The 21,939-nt window shown below is 65.5% G+C and overlaps 4 protein-coding genes across 5 annotated transcripts; 2 read left to right on the top strand and 2 right to left on the bottom strand.

Moving 5' to 3' along the window:
* Positions 1 to 681: 681 nt before the first annotated feature.
* On the bottom strand, positions 682 to 1,137 carry NPB (neuropeptide B). Its single transcript, XM_054593107.1, has 2 exons — positions 898 to 1,137; positions 682 to 810 (listed from the first exon to the last, which is right to left on the bottom strand). Exons 1-2 carry the CDS (start codon positions 1,135 to 1,137, stop codon positions 682 to 684), a joined length of 369 nt encoding a protein of 122 aa, XP_054449082.1.
* Positions 1,138 to 3,174: 2,037 nt separating this feature from the next.
* Positions 3,175 to 6,767, bottom strand: ANAPC11 (anaphase promoting complex subunit 11). Of its 2 annotated transcripts, none has more exons than XM_054593342.1 (3): positions 6,731 to 6,767; positions 6,083 to 6,202; positions 3,175 to 3,461 (listed from the first exon to the last, which is right to left on the bottom strand). In XM_054593342.1, the coding sequence occupies exons 2-3, from the start codon at positions 6,189 to 6,191 to the stop codon at positions 3,316 to 3,318; spliced, it is 255 nt and encodes an 84-aa protein (XP_054449317.1). In that variant the 5' UTR covers positions 6,192 to 6,202; positions 6,731 to 6,767; the 3' UTR covers positions 3,175 to 3,315. The 2 variants fall into 2 exon arrangements, with proteins under 2 accessions (XP_054449317.1, XP_054449316.1); XM_054593341.1 differs by having other exon boundaries at positions 6,631 to 6,767.
* A 106-nt stretch (positions 6,768 to 6,873) lies between these two features.
* Positions 6,874 to 10,582, top strand: ALYREF (Aly/REF export factor). Its single transcript, XM_054593390.1, has 6 exons — positions 6,874 to 7,148; positions 7,564 to 7,695; positions 9,131 to 9,278; positions 9,828 to 9,891; positions 9,979 to 10,156; positions 10,247 to 10,582. The coding sequence occupies exons 1-6, from the start codon at positions 6,915 to 6,917 to the stop codon at positions 10,259 to 10,261; spliced, it is 771 nt and encodes a 256-aa protein (XP_054449365.1). The 5' UTR covers positions 6,874 to 6,914; the 3' UTR covers positions 10,262 to 10,582.
* A 6,655-nt stretch (positions 10,583 to 17,237) lies between these two features.
* ARHGDIA (Rho GDP dissociation inhibitor alpha) lies at positions 17,238 to 20,025 on the top strand. The gene is made up of 6 exons (XM_054593000.1): positions 17,238 to 17,331; positions 18,697 to 18,912; positions 19,051 to 19,134; positions 19,381 to 19,457; positions 19,539 to 19,602; positions 19,753 to 20,025. Exons 2-6 carry the CDS (start codon positions 18,723 to 18,725, stop codon positions 19,950 to 19,952), a joined length of 615 nt encoding a protein of 204 aa, XP_054448975.1. The 5' UTR covers positions 17,238 to 17,331; positions 18,697 to 18,722; the 3' UTR covers positions 19,953 to 20,025.
* Positions 20,026 to 21,939: the final 1,914 nt, after the last annotated feature.

The following is a 21,939-nucleotide window of genomic DNA, read 5'->3' on the forward strand; positions in this document are numbered from 1 at the left end:
CTCGGGGGCACGGGCAGGAATCGGCCCGCTGCCTTCCCAGTGAGCGTGAGTGCGCAGCCAGCCCGCCTTCCCGCTCGGCCCCTCCGCCCTCGGAGCAGGTGCGGCTGCGGGCGCCAGGCGCGCTTGCCCGGGGGGCCGGATAGCGGGAGATTTTCTGGGCAGCGCGCCCGCCCCGCAGCCACAGGTGCGCGCGTCCCGACCTGCCAGACCCACTGCCCTGTGCCTGGTACTAAGGGGGGGCCGGGGGACCGAGCGATGCGAGAAGCTGCCCCCCAGGGAGGGGGCGCTTTGGCCTCAAGACATCCAAGATTCACGCCAGAGGCCATCTGGGCGGGGTCGTGGGTCCCCTTCTCCAGGGGACCTCGAGGCTGGCTGAGGAGTCTTGACGGCTGGCCGGGGACAGAGGCAGTGAGGTCAGGCGTGCGGAGCTCCGAAGCGCGGGAAGGCGAGGGACCCCCCCCGGAAAGCTCACGACACCGCCGTGGAGCCGCGGGGTTAGGGTGGCACCTGTGCGGGGTGTTCCGGCGGGGGGTGGACCCCGGGACTGGGGACTGTCCCCGGCCTTGCGTCCCCCACCACCCCACACACAGACACATACACAGCCGTGTCGTTGCCTCAACTGTTTACTGTGGGGTCGGGGTGGGCGACACCGGGCGCCATCTCCGAGGGGGGCGGTGGGCGTCAAGCGCCGCGACAGTGGGCGGCGCGGAGCGACAGGAAGACGTCCGCCTTGCACTGGAAGGTGGCGCGGCCGTCGGGGAGCCGCTCGCAGCTCCGCAGGTTCGGGGCGACGTCCTTGACGCAAACGGTCTGCGGGCAGGAGGAGGCTGAGGGGGCGCCCCTGCGCCGACGCGCCCCCGCCCCCGCCGCGGTCCCTGCCCGCCCGCCCGCACTCACAGGGCTCCGCAGGCTGGGGCGATCCTCCGGGGTGGTGCCAGTCCGGCCGGAGGGCCCTGCGCCCACGGGGGGCTCGGAGCGCCGCGCGTACGGGGACCCTCGGAAGCCGGACAGCAGCCCCGCGGCGCGGCCCACCGAGTGGGCGCTGGGCCCGGCCGCCGGCTTGTACCAGGCGCGGCCGGCGGGTGCCAGCAGCAGGCTCAGCGCCAGGGCAGCAGCCAGCGTCGCCGGCCGGGCCATGGGGACTGGTCGGGGCGTCGGGCTCGGCGCTGCTGCAGCCGGGCGCCTTATATCTGCGGCGGGCGGGGCGGGGCGCGGGGGCGGCTCGGAGGGCCTGTCGGGTTGGAGGCGCCGGCGGGGGGGGGGCGGCGGGGGGCAGCGCTTGGGGGGCCCGACGCCCACATCCCCGCAGCCCACAGCGACCTCGTCTTTTTCCAGCCCCGCCTGCTGCCGGGAGGGGGCGCCCAGACCGCCTCCACCGCCGAGGTCAGGCCCGGAGGGGTCTCACAGTGGCGGCAAGTGCGGCTGCTGAACCCCTAGCCGATGAGGGCGCCCCGGCCCTGAGTCACCCCCAGAGGTACCCAGGGCTCAAGGGCGGGAGAGCCACTTGAGCACACGGGGCCGTGAAAGGGGGCTGGCCCCTGGGCCAGAGCTGCTGGGGGGCTGGGGTCTCTCTCTCCCCCAAGGGGGAGGGATGGCCCCCGGGAGGGGCAGCAGGCAGCCAGGCAGGAGCTCTGAGGACTGGACTGAGGAGTGGGTGGCCTCGGACTTGGGGCCTTCTCCGCGTCCCCTGACCCCCAAACGCCAGCCCAGGCAGCCCAGGGCTAGCCAGGGGGCAGAAGAGGTTACTGCCTGCAGTCTCGCTCACTGCGCACCTACTGTGTGCCAGCATCAGGGAGAGGATCTGCCCCTGGCCCTGGACGAAGCCACCACGAGTGGGAGAGCTGAGCTGGCAGCCGGACGGCTCACTGGGGGGCAGGGGTGGGGGGGAGGCAACAGGGGGCCCCTGTGCTGTGGGGGAGGGGCAGGGATGGGGTCCGAGCTTCCTGGGAGGCAGCAGAGGGGACTGTGCGTGTGTGCGGGGCCTGGTGGGCAGCTGTGTGTCCAGCTTGAGGGGACCCGGCAGAGTGCCGAGGCGCCTCGGGGGCAGGGACCGTGGGTGGCCCCCAGGAGGCTGGTCCCAGTGCGCACTTCCTGTCACGGGGGATAAGTCCCCAAGAAAGGGGGAGTCCAGGGGACAGGCCAGGGTGGCCCAACCCCCAGGAAGCTGCGGGCCCTCGGGGGGGGGGGGTCACCTGAGTGTCCCTGGCCGGCTGCGCCCTCCCGAGGTCCTGGCAGCCCCACAGCCTCCGATGCACTGGAGATGAAGAGGCTCCAAGCTGAGGGGCTGACCAGGGCCCGAGAGGGTGCCGGGCGGGCCGCCAGCCCTCACCTGGCCGCTGGCACTGGCCCTCAGGCTCACTCAGGCGCCCTGCTCCCACCCCCAAGTGTCCCCAAGACAACGGCCGGGTGCTGGCGAGGGGCGCTGGACCTTGGGGCTCAGGGAGTCGTGGCGCCCAGCGCCGCTTCTCCTGAGAAAACTCCCGCCCCCCCCCCCCCGCACAACTTGAGGCCGACAGGAGTGCTGCAGGGGCGCAGGGCAGCCCCTGGGGCGGCGGCGCTGAGGACGGACTGAAGGAGAGCGCGTCACGGGGCTCCCTGCAGCTCCTGGGGACACTCTGCCACCACCGTCGCCTCCCGGGAACTGCCCCAAACTCCTGGGGCTGCGACCACGGACCCCCACGAGCCGCCCCACAGCTGCCCTGCCTCGGTGGGGGAGGCCCTCTGACACCGGGGACAGAGCCTTATGCCAAGGACACGGGTCCCGATGCTGAGTGAGTCAGGGCCTTGGCGGGGAGCCGGATTTCTGATGAGCGAGGGAGACGGGCCGACACGCTGCGGGCTCCTCGCAGCCCCCGCGCCCGCATCGCTCTGGGACGGCCCTTGGCAGGGGGCGGCGCGGCCGCGGCGGCCAGCTGTGCCCGGCGAGGGCCCCGCAAACGAGCCCGGCCTCCGTCGGGCGAGAGGCTGGCCGACGGGCCACAGGCCCCTGCACCGAGGGTCGTTCGCCCCCGACCCCCGCGGGCGGGAATGCAGCCCAGGGCCTTTGCGCCCCGGCCCGGCGGCCCCCACGCTCCGGCGCCTCCCGGGCTCATGACTCAAGGCCTAGGCAGCGCTGCCATGTTTATTCATGAGAGTTCTCATATCCGCGCACGCCCGCGGCCACATCAGCGCCAAGAACACAGGCAACCGGAGGCCTCCAGCAAGGCTCAGGCGGTGTAATGAGTTTTACTTATTGGATAAACGCGTCAACGTCGTGACAGAGGGAACAACACAGCCGCGGTCCTCGTCTGGCCCGCCGCGGCCCCGGCGGCCGGCTCACTCCTTGAACTTCCACTCCTGGCGGCACATGGGGCAGTGCTGCTGCACCTGCTGCGCGTTCAGCCACTTGAGGATGCAGTGCATGTGGAAGCAGTGGGAGCACTGGCCCCACACCAGCGGGCAGTCGTCGCCCGGCACCTTGCCTGCGCGGGGACAGGAGAGGGCGCGGGTCACGCGGAGCCCGCGGAAAGGCAGGCTGGCCGGGGCAGGGACCCAGGACGTCAGGCGTCGGCGCCCAGGGCAGCCAGGGCCTCTCAGAGAAGACAGGTTCGGGAGCGTCAGGATGGGCTCTGCGGCAGGGCCACCCCGTGGGAAGGTCCGCGGGAGCCCCGCCCGGTGAAAGCCGCGGTGTCAGGGAGAGCGCTGGCCCGGCCCCCGGCCCCCGGCAGATGCGGTGCAGCTCAGACTCTTGACTTGGAACGCCGGGTGCAACATGACTGCGTCTCACAGCTGAGTAGGAGCCACTCCTCTGGCTAAGAGCAAAAGGCGGGGGCCCTGGGACCTCGAAGTTTCCCTCCCCAGGCAGCAGGGACCCAGTGCAATACCTGGGAGTGGGCTGGGGACACTGGTGTTTAAGGCCTGGCCTGCCACAGGCTGGGAGTGACCGTGGTGCTACCTTCCACCTCCTCCATTCATAGCCCTGAAAGGGTCCCATCTCCAAGGCCAGGGCACAAGCTGCTGGCCCTCCACGCCACACCCCTTCAGGCGCCACCTACGTGGGGAGGGCCTGGAGCGGAGAGGATGTGCCACACTGCCCGAGACCGAGAAAAGAAGAACCGTGTGACCCCAGACCCTAGGAGGAGCAGCCACAGCGCACAAGGGCCTCCCCCCCGGTACCTTCCCCCCACACCCCTGCCTGGGGGTCCTCTGTGCCCAGCGAGCACTAGTTGCGTCCACCTGTCACTGGCACACCAATGCGAGGGACCACACAGACGAGCCCGGCCGGCTGAACAGGGGACATGTTCTCCAGGTAGGGGCTCCATTCGCAGCAAGCGTTCTAAATACAGGGGACAGAAACTGCCTTTGGACCCCTGTGCCCATGGGGCCAGGCCTGGTCACCTGTGGTCCTGGCCCTCATTCTTGACACCAAACGCGGGGATGCACGATTCTGCAATGTGTTACTGCAGGAACACGTGTGCTGACCAGCTCACGATGCTACGAAACCGCACTTGGCGTCTCCCTGTGCAGAGCCAGGAGCCAGAGGCTGCCCGCGCTCGCCTCACCCCCCCCCCCGCCCCCGCCGCCCTACTGCTCTGCGGGGAGGCGGCCGGGCCAGGTCGCCAGTGTAGGCACCACGGGACACCCAGCTGTCCTGGTCGGGAGGCCAGAAGGCCACAAGGCCACAGCTTTACCTTATTTACATCCTTGGGGCAGTGTTTCCTAACCTTAAAAAAAAAAAAATCCTTTCTCTATGACCCTGGCTAAGTAATTCAGTTGGTTAGAGCGTCGTCCCCATGTGCCAAGGTCGTGAATCCCTGGTCTAGAAATGTACAAAAAACAACCAACTGATGAAAAAATAAGAGGGACGGTCCAGCGGTCAGAGTGCACACCCGCCACGCCGCCGCCCACACCATCCAAAACCCTCCGGAGCACTTCTCTCTCCAGAAGGCGACGGGCAGATCTGCGGCTAGAAGTTCCCAGTACTTGCCCCGGGGCTCCTCCCACGCTCGCACACCCCAGCCCCTGCCTACCCTCGGGAAACTCAATTTAAAACAGATTAAATAAAACTGCGAGCTGTGCTGCTCCCACTGCGAAAAGCCAGATCAAACAGACCCACGCAGTGGCTCCTAAGGTTTCTGGGCGCACCCGGAGGGCCGCGCTCCTGGGGGTGCAGAGGCTCCTTCCCAGCCCAGGGAAGAAACAGCATTTGCGCTGAAACCCCGCGGTTTGCGCCTCCCAGCAAGGCGCTAAGCCCTGTTACTCTGGGCACTTGCCCAGCCCCCAAAGACTCCGGGTCCCAGGGCAGGGCCGGGCACCTCAGGAGCCCCCTGGCCCCAAGGCAAAGCCCCGGCTGGGCCTTGTTTCTGCTTTATGTTCGCTTGGGTCTGAGGAAGAACTCAACTCACTGCTGCAAGACCTGATTTTTGGCCCAAGGACACAAGGAAATATTTCTACCATGCAGAACACACTGGGGACAAAGGAGCCGCAAAGAAGATACCCCACAAAACCTGGTGGAAGGCGCCGCGCAAAGTAACCCAAGCCTCAGCTTCTTAGATGAGTCAGTCCGAGGTCGGAACAAGGGAGAGGCGGCGGCAGGGCAATGGGATGGGCAGCCCTGGCTCAGCCCACCCAAGAGCCACAAGACACGCGGACGGCTGGAGGGATGGAACCAGGCAGGGGGGCGGCGGCGGCGCGGGGCCGCTTTCCGACACTGGGCCAAGTTAGGGGCGTGGGTGCAGCGGGGCGCCCCTTTATTTAAAACGCTTCCGCAAAACCAGGAAGCACAGAAAAATTCCTCCTTCTGACCCTGTGCTGGGGGGCGGGGGGCGTTGTTCTTATACAATTCTACTTTCTTGTTCGAGAATTTTCAAATAACGAGTCATCACGTTCTTCGCCCTACGTGGTTCCCAGCCCAGTCTGATGACGACAAAAGGCTGCACTTTTTCTTACAAAACTTTTGATGGCGTCTTTATGTACGTGGGGACCCACACCTCCTACCATTTTTCTGCTAATTTTGCATGAGGAAAAGGGACACCAGGACCTAAGGGTTTGGGCAGGCGTTGCTGGGGAGCCGCCTCGGCCGGGCGAGCACGGGGGCACTCACAGTCCGGGCAGCAGCCATTGAAGGCCATCCGGCAGATGCCGCAGTTCTCGTCGTTGGCCACCCAGAGCCAAGTGGCCACGCCGTTCCAGCACTTAATCTTCACCTTCATGGCGGCGGCGCCTGCGGGCGAGGGAAGAGATCGCCTGCTGCCCTGAGTCTGCGGAGCAATAGCATGTGGGCGGCAGGCGAGGGTGCTGCCCCAGCCAGTGCCCGCTCGGATAAACCGCTTTAGCGGCCGAGACGGGCAACGGCGGCTGGGGCCGGGGGTCGCCCGTGGAAGCCCTGGGAGCCGCAGAGTCTCTGCGCGCACTCGGGGCACCTGCAAAGGCCGCCGCCACAGGGCGCGCTCCTTCCCTTAACAAGGGCACAACCGTGCCGCACGGCAAGTGACCGACTTGGGGACGCCCGACAGAAAGAGCCCCAAAAGCCTCTCACTACGCTTCACCCAGGAAACCGCCTCCCGGCCGGGGTCGCCCGAGGTGAGGGGCGGAAGAGCGGCGAGCCCCGCCCCCACGGCAGCGCCCCGACCCGCCCCCGCGCCCTCGCACCCGAGCCGGCACAATCGCGCGCAGCCCCGCCCGCCTTCAGTTGGCAGCGCCGGCGCCCGCGCGGGAAGGTACAAAAACGACTGCGACCGCGGCCCGGCACCTCGCAGGGGCTCCCGCCGAGCCCCGGGCCCCAGCGCGCAGGCGCTGACCCGCCCCCCGCCGCGTGCGTAGCCAATCGGCGGCCTCTCCGGGGACGCGGCTCCGGAAGACCACGCGCAGCGTCGGAAGTGACGAGCCGGCGTGCTGACGCGCGGGCTCGAGCCGAGGCCGATTCCGCGCCCGCCATGGCCGACAAAATGGACATGTCTCTGGACGACATCATTAAGCTGAACCGAAGCCAGCGAGGCGGCCGCGGCGGGGGCAGGGGTCGAGGCCGGGCCGGTTCCCAGGGAGGGCGCGGCGGAGCGCAGGCCGCTGCACGAGTGAGCCGGGGCGGCGGGCCCATCCGGAATCGGGCGGCCCTAGCTCGCGGCGCGGCGGGCGGCGGCGGCAGGAACCGGCCGGCGCCCTACAGCAGGGTGAGTGCAGAGGCCCGCGGCGGAGGAGCGGGCCTCCGGGTGGCGCGCGGCGGAGAGGGCGGGGGGCCGGGCGGAACCGGTGGGCGCGGGCGCCGGGCCGGCGGGAAGGTCGCGCGCCGGTTGGGCCTGGGAGGCGGAGACCGTCCCCGCCTTTGTCTGGGCTGGGCGCCGGGCCTCGTGGCGGCGGGGTACGAGAGGACGCTGGGCGCGGGCGCGCGGGCAGCGGGAAGTTAGTTGGCGGGAATGGAAAAGTTGCCGGACTTGCGGCTCCGCGCGGCCGAGGGCTTCAGGCCCCTCTCCGCGCTTCGCTCCGGGCCCCGATGGGCCAGGGTCTTGCGGTGACTGCGAGGGAGGGAAAGCCCTGGAGTGAGACTCACGGGCTTCTGTCTGTTCTCGTGTGTTTTCCACCTTTCAGCCGAAACAACTTCCTGACAAGTGGCAACATGACCTTTTCGACAGCGGTTTTGGGGGAGGTGCCGGCGTGGAGACGGGCGGGAAGCTGCTGGTGTCCAATCTGGATTTTGGAGTGTCCGACGCTGATATCCAGGTGAGGGACGGGGCTTCGCGGTCAGCACTTCACCCGCGCAGTTGATGGTGCTTTTTGGGATGTGGCCCTGGACTCCCTTCCTCCTCAGGACAGTGAGCTCTCCCAGGCACCCAAGGGCTGGCCACTGTCCCCGCTAAGGGGCTGCCGGAATGCTGGGCGGAGGCCCGGCTGGAGTTGAACCTCCGACAATTAGGTCTGTTTGTGGTGGGAAAGGCCCCCGTTGTAGACCGAGGAGCGGCTGCTCTTCCTGTTTCGACGCCCGGGGAGTGAGCGTCCTCTGCCAGAGCTTCCCGTTTCCAGCGGGGAAGGAGTGGGGGAGTGTGAGCAGTTCCTGCGTCCGGGCGAGAGCTGGGCTGTCTGCTTGCTCGATCTTGTGCCCGTGGTCCTGATTCGCTGGGAGGAGAGAGACGGCTCTCTAGGGACCTGGCAACACAGAAGCCGGAGAGTGTGCGTCTCTGGCTGTTTTCCCTGAGCCCTGTGTCCTCACCCTGTCGTTCACTTACCACCCCCCGCCCCCTAGGTCTCCACGGCGGCCTGACTTTTAAACCCATCTTAGGCTGAAATCTTTAGGAGTTTTTTGTTTGTTTGTTTGTTTGTTTTTTTAAATTTTGATCTATTGGATCCCAAAGGCGTTCAAATTTGTTCTCTGGTTAAGCGATGACACTGGGAGTCAGCCCTGGAGATGGCCGGGTCAGGGTGCTGGGCCGTCCTGGGTTCAGGTTCCCAGAGCTCAGCTGCGGGAGGACAGAGCAAGGCCGGTGAGCACTCACAGTGTCTCAACACTTTTTTTAAGGTGGTTTCTGGCATCCACTGGAAACCGCTTTTGGTGAACTCCACTTCCCGCTGTTGTGCCTGCGGCCGGAGTAGCCCCACACTCTGGGTTCCCTCTCCAACTCCCAGCCTGCCTGAGGTCAGGGCAGTTTCCATGGCAGCGCTTGACTTCAGACTTTGCGGCAGGCTTGAGTAGGAGGAGAGGGAAAGGTGAGCCAGAACCTGCCCTGGGGGAGGGGCTGGGTCAGGGCTCCCAAATCGGTGGGCCCTCTGAGCCGGTCCGCTGTCGGATGGTGTCCCTCGTTCTGTGATTTTGGCCTTTGCTGGTTGTTGGCACAATCCTTGGGTGTGTTGTCAACTCTCCTTTGTCGAGGAAGGTAGCGCTTCATCCCATGCCCTTCGCTGATGGGCTTTATGGTCATTGCCTGCACCGGGGTGCAGGTGTCCGGCTCCCGGCCGGCCGGAGCTCTCGGGCCCAGCTGCTCTAGGAAGTTGCTGTCCCGCCTGCCCCCCTTCCCTGCGCTGCCCGTGACCGCTGTCCTGCCCCCATGCTCATGTCTGCCTCCCAGGGAAATGCCCTCCAAGTAGCTCACACTTCCAGGGACTGTCGTGGGCCACCGTGAGGAAGACCGCTTTGCTGATAGTTGCTTTTTCTGACTCCCAGGAACTCTTTGCTGAGTTTGGAACTCTGAAGAAGGCAGCCGTGCACTATGATCGCTCCGGCCGCAGCCTGGGAACAGCCGACGTGCACTTTGAACGGAAGGCAGATGCCCTGAAGGCTATGAAACAGTACAACGGCGTCCCTTTGGATGGTGCGTTTGGGGCTGGACCCCGGGAGCCTGAGAGGCTGACGTGTGTCCGTGCAGGAATGGGGCTCGCCCCTCTGGTTGTGGACACTTTGCATTCGCCCCCCCGTCTCCCTCCCACTCTGCCACCTCTCGTGTGGCCCCACACATCTGGACCAACCTCCTGCGAACCCCCACCCAGCAAGCTGCACCCCCCTCAGCTCCTTCCAGAAGACTCATTCCTGTGGAGCCTTCTCAGAGCCTCACGTAGGTCCCTCTGAGTGCGGGCTGCAGTCGTAAAGCCAAAGGCACGGCCTGCTTTCCTGTCAGGTCACCCGCACCTGTCCGCCTGTGAGCGACCAGCCTGAGACGGACCGAGAAGGAGCAAGGCGTTGGCCGGTTGGCGTTGGCGTCCTCTTGGCCCCCACCCCCCCGCCCCATGTGGCCACACCAGCCTCTGGCGGGAGTGCTGGAGGCGCCAGGGGCCCTTCCCGGCACCCGCGAGGAGACGGCGCGGCGCCCTGGGCAGGGCCCAGGCTCTGACTGCAGCGTGCCCTCTCGTGTTCCCTGTCACAGGCCGCCCCATGAACATCCAGCTTGTCACGTCACAGATCGACACACAGCGCAGACCGGCACAGAGGTGAGTGCTGGGCGCCCGGGCACGGCTGGCCTGTAGGCGCACTCGGGGCCTCCCCCTGTGCGTGACCCGCTCCCTTCTCCTCAACAGTGTAAACAGAGGCGGGATGATCAGAAACCGTGGCTCCGGAGGTTTCGGGGGTGGGGGCGGCGCCCGGAGAGGCGCCCGCGGAGGCAGCCGGGGCAGAGGCCGGGGTGCCGGCCGGAGCTCGAAACAGCAGATCTCCGCAGAAGAGCTGGACGCCCAGCTGGACGCTTACAACGCGAGGGTGAGTCCCGGGCGAGGGCAGCTGGGGGCCGGCCGGACCAGGAGGGCGCAGGGGCCTCCTGGTGAGCGGGCACCTCTTCTCCTGTTTCAGATGGACACCAGTTAAAGCGCCAGCAAGTCCTCGTGTGGAACTGGGCCCAGACGTCTCGTCCCTGCGCCCGCGGGAGGGGTGGGCTGGGGCCGTGCGGCCAATGATGGATTTGTTTCCTCTGTTTTAAAATAGGATTTAAAACTCATGTAAAGATTTTTTTTTCCTTTTTTTCCCTTTTTTTTTTTTTTTTTTTTTTAAATTCTGAAACAGACCTGTTTTGTACCGAGTTATTTTTGGGATAAATTTTACTGGTTGTTGTTGTGGAGGAGGTGGCATTTTCACCTCTGCCATAATAAACAGACACGTGTGTAGAACTGGCGCTCTGATTCGTCCCGCTGGCAGAGTCCTCGCCTGGGACTCCAGGAGGGAGGAAGGGACACAGGGCGGCAGGCTGGGGGGTGGCCCTGCTGGCATCTGGCGTCCTGGCAGGAGTTTGGCATTAGTGGGGCGGGTCGCCACTCCATCTGTTCCACAGGCCCTGGCCCCTTCCTCTCCAGCCTGGTGGGGGGAGGACGTGCAGCAGTGGTCCCTCTCCGTGTAGCCGCCTGTCCGCGGCTTGCACTGTGCGCCGTGGGGCGGCCACCTGTGCTGCCGCCAGATGCCAGGTGCCTGGGTTGGGCTGTCCGTCTCCTCTGGTGCCCAGGTTCCCAGGGACCCGGCGTCCATGGCTCTGACTCTGGGACGCCTTCTCCTCGTGGTGCTTGGCATGGGGTGTTCTCCTCTCGTTGCCATGGCTGAGGTGGCTGGTGGGAGCCGGCAGCATGCCCTCTGCTGTGCTGCTGGCACACGTGCCCTTGGGGACGCGCAGAGCAGGCCGCACTGCGCTGGGGGTGTTGTTTGGGGGGCTAAAGCCCTGGAGGGAGACAGTGGGCAGAGACCCGGCTGCAGCCTCTTGTCTTCCGCCGCCCCCTCTGGAGGGCGTGGCTGCGGGCTGCTCGCTGCTGCCTCCCGCCCAGCCAGAGCCCAGTGCCCCGTTCTGTGGCTCATGGTGCATCCTGGGGGGCGAGAGGCGCAGCCCTCACCCCTGATGCCAGGCTCGTCGGAAGGTGGTGACAGCCTCCGAGAACAGGTCCTGCGGCGGGGGGCGGAGAGTGGAGCACCAGAGCCGCCCCCCAGCCTTCTAGCGGGGGCCTGAGCGGGGTGAGCGCGGTGGCGAGGCCCGGCCTCTCCCGGAGGCCGCCTGCAGCTCAGTGGCTCCGGGGCACCCCCGGGCTGGAGGGAGCCCCGCAGGAGTGTGCCTAAGCGGCGGCCCTTACACTGCCGGCCCAGTGCTGTTGCTGCAGAGCCAGTGGCTGCAGCGACATCCTCTCAGTCTGAGCTTCACTCCAACGGCCTCAGTCCCAACGGCCCTGTCAGACGCCTGCCTTCAGCTGCTGTGGCCCAAGGGGGGTGCGATAGAGATCAGGCCACCGCGGCAGGCAGGTGTGTCCCTGCAGAGGTGGCCCTCGGCAGAGCAGCACAGGCCAGGCGGGAGGCTGCGTGGGCGCGGCCGCGGGGGAGGCCGCCGGTCACGCTGGCGGAGCGCCTTGCCGACCCACACACCTCGCTCCCCTTCAGCAGCGGCCCGGTCGCTGGGGTCATAAAGGCTTTTCCTGGGCCATGTGCAGAAGGGGGCCAAGTCACTTTGGAAGGCCAGCGCCACTGGCGTCCTCTGACTCCATGACTCGGTGTGTCCCGCAGGGCCACGATGATCCCCGTCTGTCCTGGCAGTGTGAGCCCGCTCCCCTAGTCCTGGGGGAGCTGTCAGTTTTCTCCGTTGCGGAGTCAACATCCTTCCCTTTTAATCGGTAAATATTTGGGGGAGAAACTTTGACACTTAAGTGAATACCTGTCTCCGCCGCCGCCTGCGCCTTTCGGCGGCCAGCGGGTCTATGTTCTGCCCCGCCCGGCGGCGGCGGCAGCCGCAGTCGCGTTCTTCCGAAGGGGAGCAGCCCCCGCCCCGCCCTCTGTCGCGTTACTTGCGTCAGCGTGGACTCGCTGCTCTGTAGTTGGCCCCGAGTCACACTCTGATGACTGCTGTTTCCGCTGTCTTGGCTTTGGCCGTGGCGAGCGCGTGCAGGTCCCCCGTGTTCTCCGGACTTGCCATGTCCTCTCTAAAGCACTTGCTGGCTGGCTGGCGCCTCGAGAGGCCCCAGGCGTGCCCATCCCCCAGCGCCGCTCACGGAGACCGGGACTCAGCCGCTGAGACCTGGGCACGCTGTGGGCACCTTGTGCCCAGGCTGTCGATACCCGGGGCCTCCCAGGACAGAGCTCGGAGATGCACAGACCAGCTCGCGTGCGCGCACGCCTCTGCTCACTTCTGCGCTTCCCGCGCTGTGCGCACATGCAAAGGTCACGCGCCCGTGCTCCCGCTGGAGCAGGTCCGCACCCCTGCCTCGCTCTCACCTCCCGCCCTCACTACTGACAAACCCGGGTCCTGCCGTCCATGCACGTCGGCCCTGCGCACGTGCCCCTGGCCTGCAGCCCTGAGGGAAGCGGCACCGGGGTCCGTTCCCGCTGGGCCGGCCGAGCACCGGGGAGGGTGCAGGTTCCCAATGGGGCTTCGCTGAGTCCTGTCCTCCCCTTTCGACCCCTTCTGTGTTGTTTGAGCTGGGGGTCGGGCTCCTCGTCCCGGCTCGTACCGGGCGTGGCTTCCCCGCGTCCCCCACTATTGGTTATTGTTCGTAATTTACATGTATTACTTGTTATGGACTTACATGGTTTTATGATTTACGTTCATTAGCTGTCGTTGTGTACGAGTCACCCTAGGATCGGCGGACTACTTTAGGGAAATAGCAATAAACAACACATCCTTAAAGATTTTAATGTAAAAATAATACCAGAAGGTAATCTCATTAAAGTACATCAGTCTTTCTGTGATTATTTAGCCTACGCTAATACCTAGTTAATTTTTGTTACTTATATTTCTTGTAGAAACAAATCATAAAATGTTTTACCACCTTAATTGTAAATTATTATCTGTATAAAAAATGTGCGCATACCAGTAACAAAGTATTAAATATTTTATTTTTCTTTACAAACTATTTTGAAGTGATTAAATCACTGATGACAATTTATTTTTTTTTTTGAAGAACTCCAGCTAAGAAATGCCAATGTAGTCTTCGCTGGCGTGGCTCAGTGGACTGAGCACCGCCTGCGAACCAAACGGTCTCGGGTTCGATTCCCGTCAGAGCACAGGCCTGGCTTGTGGGCCAGGTTCCCGGTAGGGGGCGCGCGAGAGGCAACTGAGCCATGTATCTTCACACATCAGTGATTCTCTCCCTCTTTCTCCCTTCCCCTCTAAAAATAAAAAAAGAAAGAAATGTCAATGTATTAGAAAAACAGCATTTTGCGACACCTGATAAAATCCTGTTGACAACAATCCTCAGCAGCATCTGGAACCCCTGGGTGAGAGCTGGGTGGGCTTTGGGGGTCGGTGGGTGGGCCTGCCTGAGGCCCAGAACCCTGACCCCTGACAGCTCCCCCCGGGGCGCGCCCAGCCTGAAACTCGGGGACAGGAGCACCTGCCCCGGAGGGGGGCACCAGGCAAACCGGAAGTGCTGCGGCGATGCTCAGCTGCCCGCGCCGGGCTTCCTCCGCCCCGGGCGCCAAGAGCACAGGCACAGGCACAAGCAGCGCCCGCGGTGTCGAAGCACAGACCCCGCCTTCGCCCCGCCCCCGGCGCCTGAAGCCCTGGGAGCTCCCGGGCAGGAGCGTCTTGTTGCTAACAGGCCCCTTGACCGTACCTGCGTTTATGGTGATGGGGCGACCTGGGTGGCCCTGGATAGGGACAGGATGGCCGGTGGTCACTGGAAACACAAGGCACTTTGCAGCCCCAGCCCCTGACCTCTGCGAAGGAAGGAGGGGCTGGAGGCTGTAAAAGCCCCGGAACAACGGGGTGGAGGGGTTCCGGTCCGGGCACACTCGCGAGGGGGGGGCTGGGGGCGTGCAGGGGAGCTCTGTACACCACCCCCCTTGCTTTGTGAATTTTCTGCCTCTGGCTGTTCCTGAGTGGTTATTATTTTATAATAAACCATTGATCATAGATCATAAGTAAGGAGCTTTTCTGAGTTGTGTGTGTGATTTTAGTATATTTTTGAACCTAAGGGGGCGGTTGCAGGAACCCTCAAATGTGCACTCCGCTGGCAAAAACGGGCAGCCTGGGGCCCCCACTCTGGCGGGTGTCTGTGGCAGGCGTAGCCCGTGCGCCGTCCCCGTGAGGACAGGCCGAGCTGAGCGCCGGCAGCCAACATTCGCTTGGCGGCAGGACAGCCGTCTGCCCGGGACTGCCCAGAGCCCCCCCGCCGTGCCCCTGGGGCCGCAGACGGGGGCGAGGGGGGGGCCGCGCAGTCGTACTTGTTACAGAGAAGTGGCACTGCAACAGGTGTGATAATGGCCCTGTGCCTCCAAAAAGGGCATTTTCCTTAGATGCAAATACATGGTAAAATATTCCCGGTGGGAATGATATCTGAGATTTGCCCCAAACTTGCCGCTGCCCGTGTGGAGGAGGTCAGGCACGGATGAAACAATCGGCCACCAACCAAAACCCCCCCGAGCCGGTGCTGGGTCCACAGGGGCTCCGGACACCGTTCTTTCCACTTCGGTGCCTGTGCCGGGCCACCCCCCGGTCCTCACCCACACTGTGGTCCCCTCCCACACTGGCCCAGGACAATATGTGTGGCCAGTACCACAGGGAAGGTTGGCGTAGCACTTCTGAGATCACGTCATGAGAGACACTGCAGCTTCTTCCGGAGAGCTTGCCGTTCCCGCCGCTCCTCCTGTCTGTCCGTCCGTCCGTCTGAGCCTCCTGCCCAGGGGGGTGCATGGCCTTGGACACCACGGCCCCATGAGAGACCCAAAGTCGGAACCACAAACCACTAAGCTGCTAGGCTGCTTCCTGGTCCTCAGAAACCATGGGAAATCATAAATGGTGGTTGTGTTACTGGTTTGAGAGAGGGGAAGGGAGAGAAACATCCACGTGCAAGAGAAATAATGATTGGTTTCCTCTCGTCCATGCCCCCACCAGACCGGGGACCGACTGGCAACCCAGGCGTGTGTCCTGCCGGGGAATGGGCCCCGCAGCCTTTCAGTTCCCGGGACGACACGCCGACCAACCGAGCCACACTGGCCAGGGCCTGGCGCCTGTTTCCAGCAGCTCAACTCCAGGGCACGTTGTCACACAGGGAGATGCCTGATGACATACACTTTCGACGTTTTCAGGAAGAGTTTGGGTTTTTTAAGGCCCTTAGGTGGCCTCAGAGCAGGCTCCTCCCGGAGCCGGGCCCCCCGGGGCAGGCCCGCGTGTGGGCAGGCGGCTTTGGGAGCCGCACAGGTCACCTCCACGCGGCTGGTGGAACGTGAAGCAGACAGTGTGACTCTTATAGAAAGTTCACAAATGTGCCTTAAAAACAGATTTTTCCAAAGGATAACAAGTCAGTCCTTACATTGTCCTATTGCCCAAATGCTTTCCCACTCTAGTGGGTGTGCGGACGCGTGTGTCACAAGTGTCTGCCCTGGGTTCCCTGCCACGCAGGGTAGACCAGACAGAAGGCCCCATCTTCACGGAGTTTAAGTGTCATTAAAGGAGCCATTAGTCATTTTCACGTTGTCACAGTTCTACGGGTGCTGGGGGGAAAGAGGGGAGCTCCTCCCCACGGTCCGGTGTGCAGCATTTAGGAGTTTGCACCCCACGCGGAGAAGGGAAGCCAGGTGCGGGTTTGGGGGCGCCGGCTCCGCCAGGTGATGAAACTGGTGCAGAGACTAGAACCTGGAAGCGACCGTGTCACCTGTGCCAGTGGCTTCCAGCATCACGAGGGGCAAGGCCTTCCCCGGGGACAAGCTTCCCCGGGTGTGCTGAGTCCGAGGACACGGACTTGGTCTGGAATGAAATGTCATGAGACAGAGGAGAGGCCACAGACTCTGCAGAATGGCAGTGGGGGGGCCCAGGGAGTGACCCGGCCACTGAGCCTTGTTTGTTGCAGGGGATGGCAGGGCAGAGGGCGACGTCGAGGTGCGTGAGGAAAACAAGATGAAGTGTGGCTACGCTGACTTAAAATGGAGTCGGGACAGTGTCAAGCGGACCAAGCGGGCTGAGCGTGAGCGACCGGTTTCATTTCTCTAGCCTGAGGGCTTAAACTTGTGACATTTCCGTTGGTGCGTCCACGCCTGGAGGGTCAGCCCCAGACAGCCCTGCAAAGGGCTCAGGGAAGTCACCCGTGTCCCGCCTGACTCGCATTGGCGGGACCCCGGCGGGCCTGCCCGACCGCCTGCCCTCTCGGGCCAACCCACAGGCTGGGAATGCAGGGTTGATCCTCCCCGAGAACGTGCTTTTCGCTATTAGGATCCTCGGCTTTTCTTTCTTCTTTGGGACACTGCGGGCATGGCCTCATTGCGTCTGCGGCGGGCGAACCCCAAGCCGCTTGGGTAAATCTTCGCCACTTCTTTCAGGCCAAAGCCTCCTGACTCAGGGCTGGGTTGTCTAAACACCAGGAGAGACCCCGGCCCGGGGCCTTCAGCAGGCGGGACCCGAGGGCGTCCTGTGAGTGCTCAGTGCGAGCTCGAAGGAACGGTCTCTGGGGACGCTCAGCAGCGCGAAACAATGGCGGCAGGGGGAAGGGCGGCCGTCGCTGGCCCGTGCGGGCCCCGGCTGGGCCCAGCCGAACGCGCGGCTGCACGGTCCGCTCGTCCCCGCACCTGGGCCGCGAGCCCGCACCGGGTGACGTCCCCGCGCGTTACAGGCGGTGACAGCACCTTGCCGACGGCGTCCAGGTGGGGCGCACGTAAGACCGTGCCTGCCTCGTTCCCCGAAATAGCAGACTGGCCGGGGGGCCCCGGGACCCGCAAAGTGTCCGCAGCAAACGGTGCTGACGCCCCCAAAGGGCCGAATCTCGCGGGCGACCCTGCACCTCGCGCCGCCCACGCGGGACGCGCCCTCCAGGTAGGACCCACAAGATGGCGGCCGCACATGCGCCCTCTGCCGGCCCGCCCGGCGCGAGCGGAAGTCACGTGACCCCGGAAGTGGCCGGCGGGCGGGCGCGCGCGGGCGGGGCGCAGACGTTCGTCATTTCGTGCGGGAGGGAGCGCGAGCGCGGTGCGGTCGAGTCTCGGTAAGCGCCAGCGGGGGGCGGCGGCGGCGGCGGCGCGGCGGCGGCGGGGAGGAGGGGCGGAGGCCAAGCCTTTGCCCGCCCCGTCCGTGCGGGGGGAATCTGCGCCGGGCGTGGGCGGGGGCGGCGGTGACAGCGGGCGGCGGCCCAAGCGCAGGGCGGGTCGCCGGACGCAGGGGTTTCCACGTGCGGGCGGGGGGCGCAGGCCCGGGGCCGGCCGAGTGCAGGCGTCTTTTGTGGCCTCCGCTCGTGCCCCGAGGCGCCCTCTCTCCGCCTGTGTGCGTGGACGGCGACCAGGCCTGACGCCCCTCCCTAGGGGAAGGCGCACCCGGTCTCTGCCATCCCCCGAGCGCCCCACCCCACCCTACCCCGCCCCGCGCCCGGCCCAGATTGCGGGGCCTTGCGGAAGTGCGGGGCCGCGGCTTCGCGCTCGTAGGATCCTGTCGCCTGAGGCCGCACTTGGTGGCGTTAGGGCGTGAGCCTTCTAGAGGAATTCCAGAGGGAGCGGCCGGGAAGAGCGGGCGGGCCCGTCGCGCCTGCAGCGGCCGGCCCGCTCGCGCGGGGTCTCCAGCGGCCTTTTGTGGGATCTGGTAACGCGGGCAGGTCCGGGCGCGGGCTTCGCGTAGCAGCCGGCGGTCTGCGGTGGGGCCCTGACCCGACTTGCACGGGCCGGACGGATGTGAGGGGTTTCGGATACTCCCTCAGGGGTTTCAGAGGGGGCGGGAGGCGGGACCTGAGCTTTCCGCGGCTCCAGGTGCTCCTGCACCAGGGTCCACAAAGAGGGTCCCGGGAACACCCAGCGGCTGCAGCAGTTCCCGGCTCCGGGTCCCACCAGCCTTCCCGACCGGAGAGAACCTGGGCAGACGCCGTGCGCTCGCGCGCCCTTTGGGGACGTACCTGGGGGACTCAGGCTTGGCCCCGTAACCTGTGTCTTTCACAGAGGTCTTCCTTCGTGGTCGGAAGGAGTCCCTGGTCCAGCAGAAGGGGGTCCTTGGGGGCGAGGGCCTGGGGAGCTTAGAAGGCGCAGCAGATCTGGAGGTGGTTCCACCGGGGGGCCGGGCCAGCCAGCCGGGACTGGCGCTGCCGCCGCCTCGAGCGAGGGGAGACTCGCCTGGTGTGCGGAGCGGGTCGCAGCGCAGCAGGCTCCGTGTGGCCCGTCTGCACTTCAGTAGCCTGTGTTGGGACCTTGGATGAGCCCTGGCTGCAGCTGCCCTCTGGCTCCAGAAGGCGCCCCGCCCCCTGGGCGCAGATAAGGGGCTCGGCCTGCGGGGGCAGCTCCGCCGCCGCCTGGCTAGTTGGCGGCGGGGCCTGCCCGGGGCGGGGGCCTCGGTGGGCCCCTCCAGGCTGCCGCATTGCACTCCTCCGCAGGTGTCCCAGACCAGCCAGAGGTGAGCATGGCCGAGCAGGAGCCCACAGCTGAGCAGCTGGCACAGATCGCGGCCGAGAACGAGGAGGACGAGCACTCGGTCAGCTACAAGCCCCCGGCCCAGAAGAGCATCCAGGAGATCCAGGAGCTGGACAAGGACGATGAGAGCCTGCGCAAGTACAAGGAGGCCCTGCTGGGCCGAGTGGCCGTTTCGGCTGGTGAGTGGGCCGGCGGGGCGGGAGGTGTCGCCCCTGCCTCTTCCGAGTTCCTGTTGCTGCTCCTGCTGGTGGCGGCAAGTTGGGTACTTGAGGTGGGAGGCCCAGCGGGTGAAGCTGTAACCTGCTGTCGCTCCACAGACCCCAACGTCCCCAACGTCATTGTGACCCGCCTGACCCTGGTGTGTAGCAGCGCCCCGGGCCCCCTGGAGCTGGACCTGACAGGTGGGTGTTACCCCTCGGTCCCTGGGGGACGCTGCCTCACTCCTCCTCACTTCCCCTGAAAATAATTTCCTGGAGAGCTGGCGCCCTCTCGCGGGCAACGCAAGAACCGCAGGCGAGGGGTCTTGGAAGACTCCGGCTTTGGCTTTGGAGGGACCTGGGTCAGGGGGCCGTCGTGGAAGGAGCAGTCACACAGGGGAGCAGCTTCCCGGAGCTGAGCCTCCTACTGCAACGCCCTCCCAAACACAGGTGACCTGGAGGCCTTCAAGAAGCAGTCCTTTGTGCTGAAGGAGGGTGTGGAATACCGGATAAAGATCTCTTTCCGGGTAAGGCGGAGGCACCCGGAGGGCCGCGGGGAGGCTGGGGCCAGAGAGCCCCGCTGAGCCCCGCTCGGGACACCCCTGCAGGTGAACCGAGAGATCGTGTCCGGCATGAAGTATATCCAGCACACCTACCGGAAAGGCGTCAAGAGTGAGTGAGGGTGGGCGCCGGCTGGCCCTAGGCTGGCCTGCGGGAAGGGGCAGAGCGCAGGTGGCTGCGCGGGGTTGGCAGGGGGAGGGGAACGGCAGAGTGTGCTCTCCGTGCACCCCACGTGCTGACCGCCGCCTCCCTGCGCCACAGTTGACAAGACCGACTACATGGTGGGCAGCTACGGGCCCCGGGCCGAGGAGTACGAGTTCCTCACCCCCATGGAGGAGGCACCCAAGGGCATGCTGGCTCGCGGCAGCTACAACATCAAGTCCCGCTTCACAGACGACGACAAGACGGACCACCTGTCCTGGGAGTGGAACCTCACCATCAAAAAGGATTGGAAGGACTGAGCCTGGCCCGGGAGGCGGGCAGGGCGGACAGACGGAGGGATGTGTGCGCCCCACCCCCACCCCCACCGACCCCGACCCCATACCAAAGTGCTGACGGGGCCCCGGCCCGCGCTGCCATCGTCCCCCGGTCTGCCTCCTGCCCAGCCCACAGGCCCCAGCCTCCTGGATAGTCTAGTGTCGTTGCTGCTTCCGCCTGTGCTGTGGGGGCGGAGGCTGCAGCTCAGGCCTCCCCCCGCCCCGGACCCCTCTAGGGTCCCCTACTTGTCCTCACCTGACCAGTGGCCCTGGCTTTCCCAAGGGAGTAGAGCGCTCAGGCCCCCCTGGGTTTCGCGGTGGTTCTGTTCCCTCTCCAGAATGGGGGGTGGGGAGGGTGCATGACACGGGGCCTTGGGGGCCGGTCATCCTCCCTGGTCAGTCCATCCATTGCTGTCTGTACCCGTCTAACCATGATGCCTTAACATGTGGAACGTGTGCTGTGGGGGCCGTCACTAACCTCTAATCCCTGTGTCTGCATGAGCATGTGGTCTCCCCCGGTCCCCATCGCCCCATCCGCAGCCCCTGTGGCTGGGGAGGCGCGGGACGTGCTGCTGCTGTTCCCGGCCTGCCAGGGCCTGGCCAGCCCCTTCCCCCTCCCCTCTCCCAGCCAGGGCTGTGGGGACAGCTCCAGGGGCTTGGGGAAAGCCAAATTGCCAAAACTCAAGGGGCCTCCAGTCCCATCGGAGAGGCTGGGTGATCTTACGCCTTCGCTTTCTCTGTCCCAGTGGGCAGCACCCAGACCCAGAGCTGACGGCCCCAGCAAAGAGCCTTCGGCAGACAAAGCCAGCGGCCGAGCCTTACTTGTCCCATCCGGGCCCACTGGCCTGGAGTGGCACGCCTGGCCTGTCAGTATTTATTGCCTCCATACGTGCCGTCCGCTGGGCCTGCCGGCCTGCCGCCTCTGCCCCCAGGCTCCGAGCCACCATCCCTGGCAGGCCCTCCCTGGACCCAGCCAGGACAACTGTGGGACCAAGCGTGCGCAGTCGGAGCTGCCCCCAGTGCCTCCTTCCCAGGTCAGGCCCCGGCTGGGAGGCACAGAAACCCGTCCCTGCTTTTCCTCTTCTGACCGGGAAATAAACCCCCTTGAAGGAGCCAAGGTGTCTGCTGCTGGTCTCTGGGCAGGGAAGGAGGGCGGGGCCCATTCCTCTGCTGTCCCCAGGGCCAAGGTGTGGCAGCCTAGCCCTGCCCTGATTGAAAGCCCTGCTTCAGCCCGCCGGGCCCAGTGTGCCCAGTGTGCCCTGTGGGCGGTTCAGACTTGGGAACTCCCGAAAGGACCAAGGATCGAGTTTGGGGGCGGCAGTGCACAGCCAGGCCCGGGCCAGGTCAAAGTCCAGCTGGCTTGTCAAGCCCCTGACCCCAAAGAATGGGAAGAAACCTTGCTGGAGACGAAGCTCCAGGAGAGGCGATGCTTGGGGTGACCAGTCCCAGGAATGACCTGGGGGGGGGTGGTAGAGGGTGGAGCCAACAGTGCCCAGGGCCGGTGCACCCTCAAGGGCCGCCAGAGGCCAGGCACACTTGCCCACCTGCTCCTCTGGCCAGCAGCGTCTCTGGCACCCGGGATGGCAGGGAGGGCGCTGCCGCCTCTGAGCACCACCCCTGAGGGCACCCAGGTACTGACACCCTTGCCAGCCCTGGAGTGGAAAGGGGCAGGTGGGTAAACCAGGCCCACATAGAGGATGGGTTCCAGAAACCCCTTCAGCTGGACTGACTTGGGTTTTGAAATCTGCTCTCTTTCTGTGGCCCGAGCCAGTTACAGTGGTTCTGTGTCACAGGCAGGGGGCCAGGACGCGGCTGCCCTGGAGCCCGGCCCCGGCCACCCCCTTGGGCCGGCCCCCCTCCCAGCGCTTATCAGCAGGCTAGCCCTGCCAGCAGGGGCGGGCTAGGAGGCGCCTTTTTGCCCCACAGGTCAGCGTCCACATGCCCGTGCCAGGGCGGCTCCCACGGGGCCGGT

The sequence above is a fragment of the Pteronotus mesoamericanus genome, unplaced genomic scaffold (assembly GCF_021234165.1).
Source record: "Pteronotus mesoamericanus isolate MK-2021 breed Mesoamerican mustached bat unplaced genomic scaffold, CSHL_Meso_final scaffold_408, whole genome shotgun sequence".
Taxonomy (NCBI): Eukaryota; Metazoa; Chordata; class Mammalia; order Chiroptera; family Mormoopidae; genus Pteronotus; species Pteronotus mesoamericanus.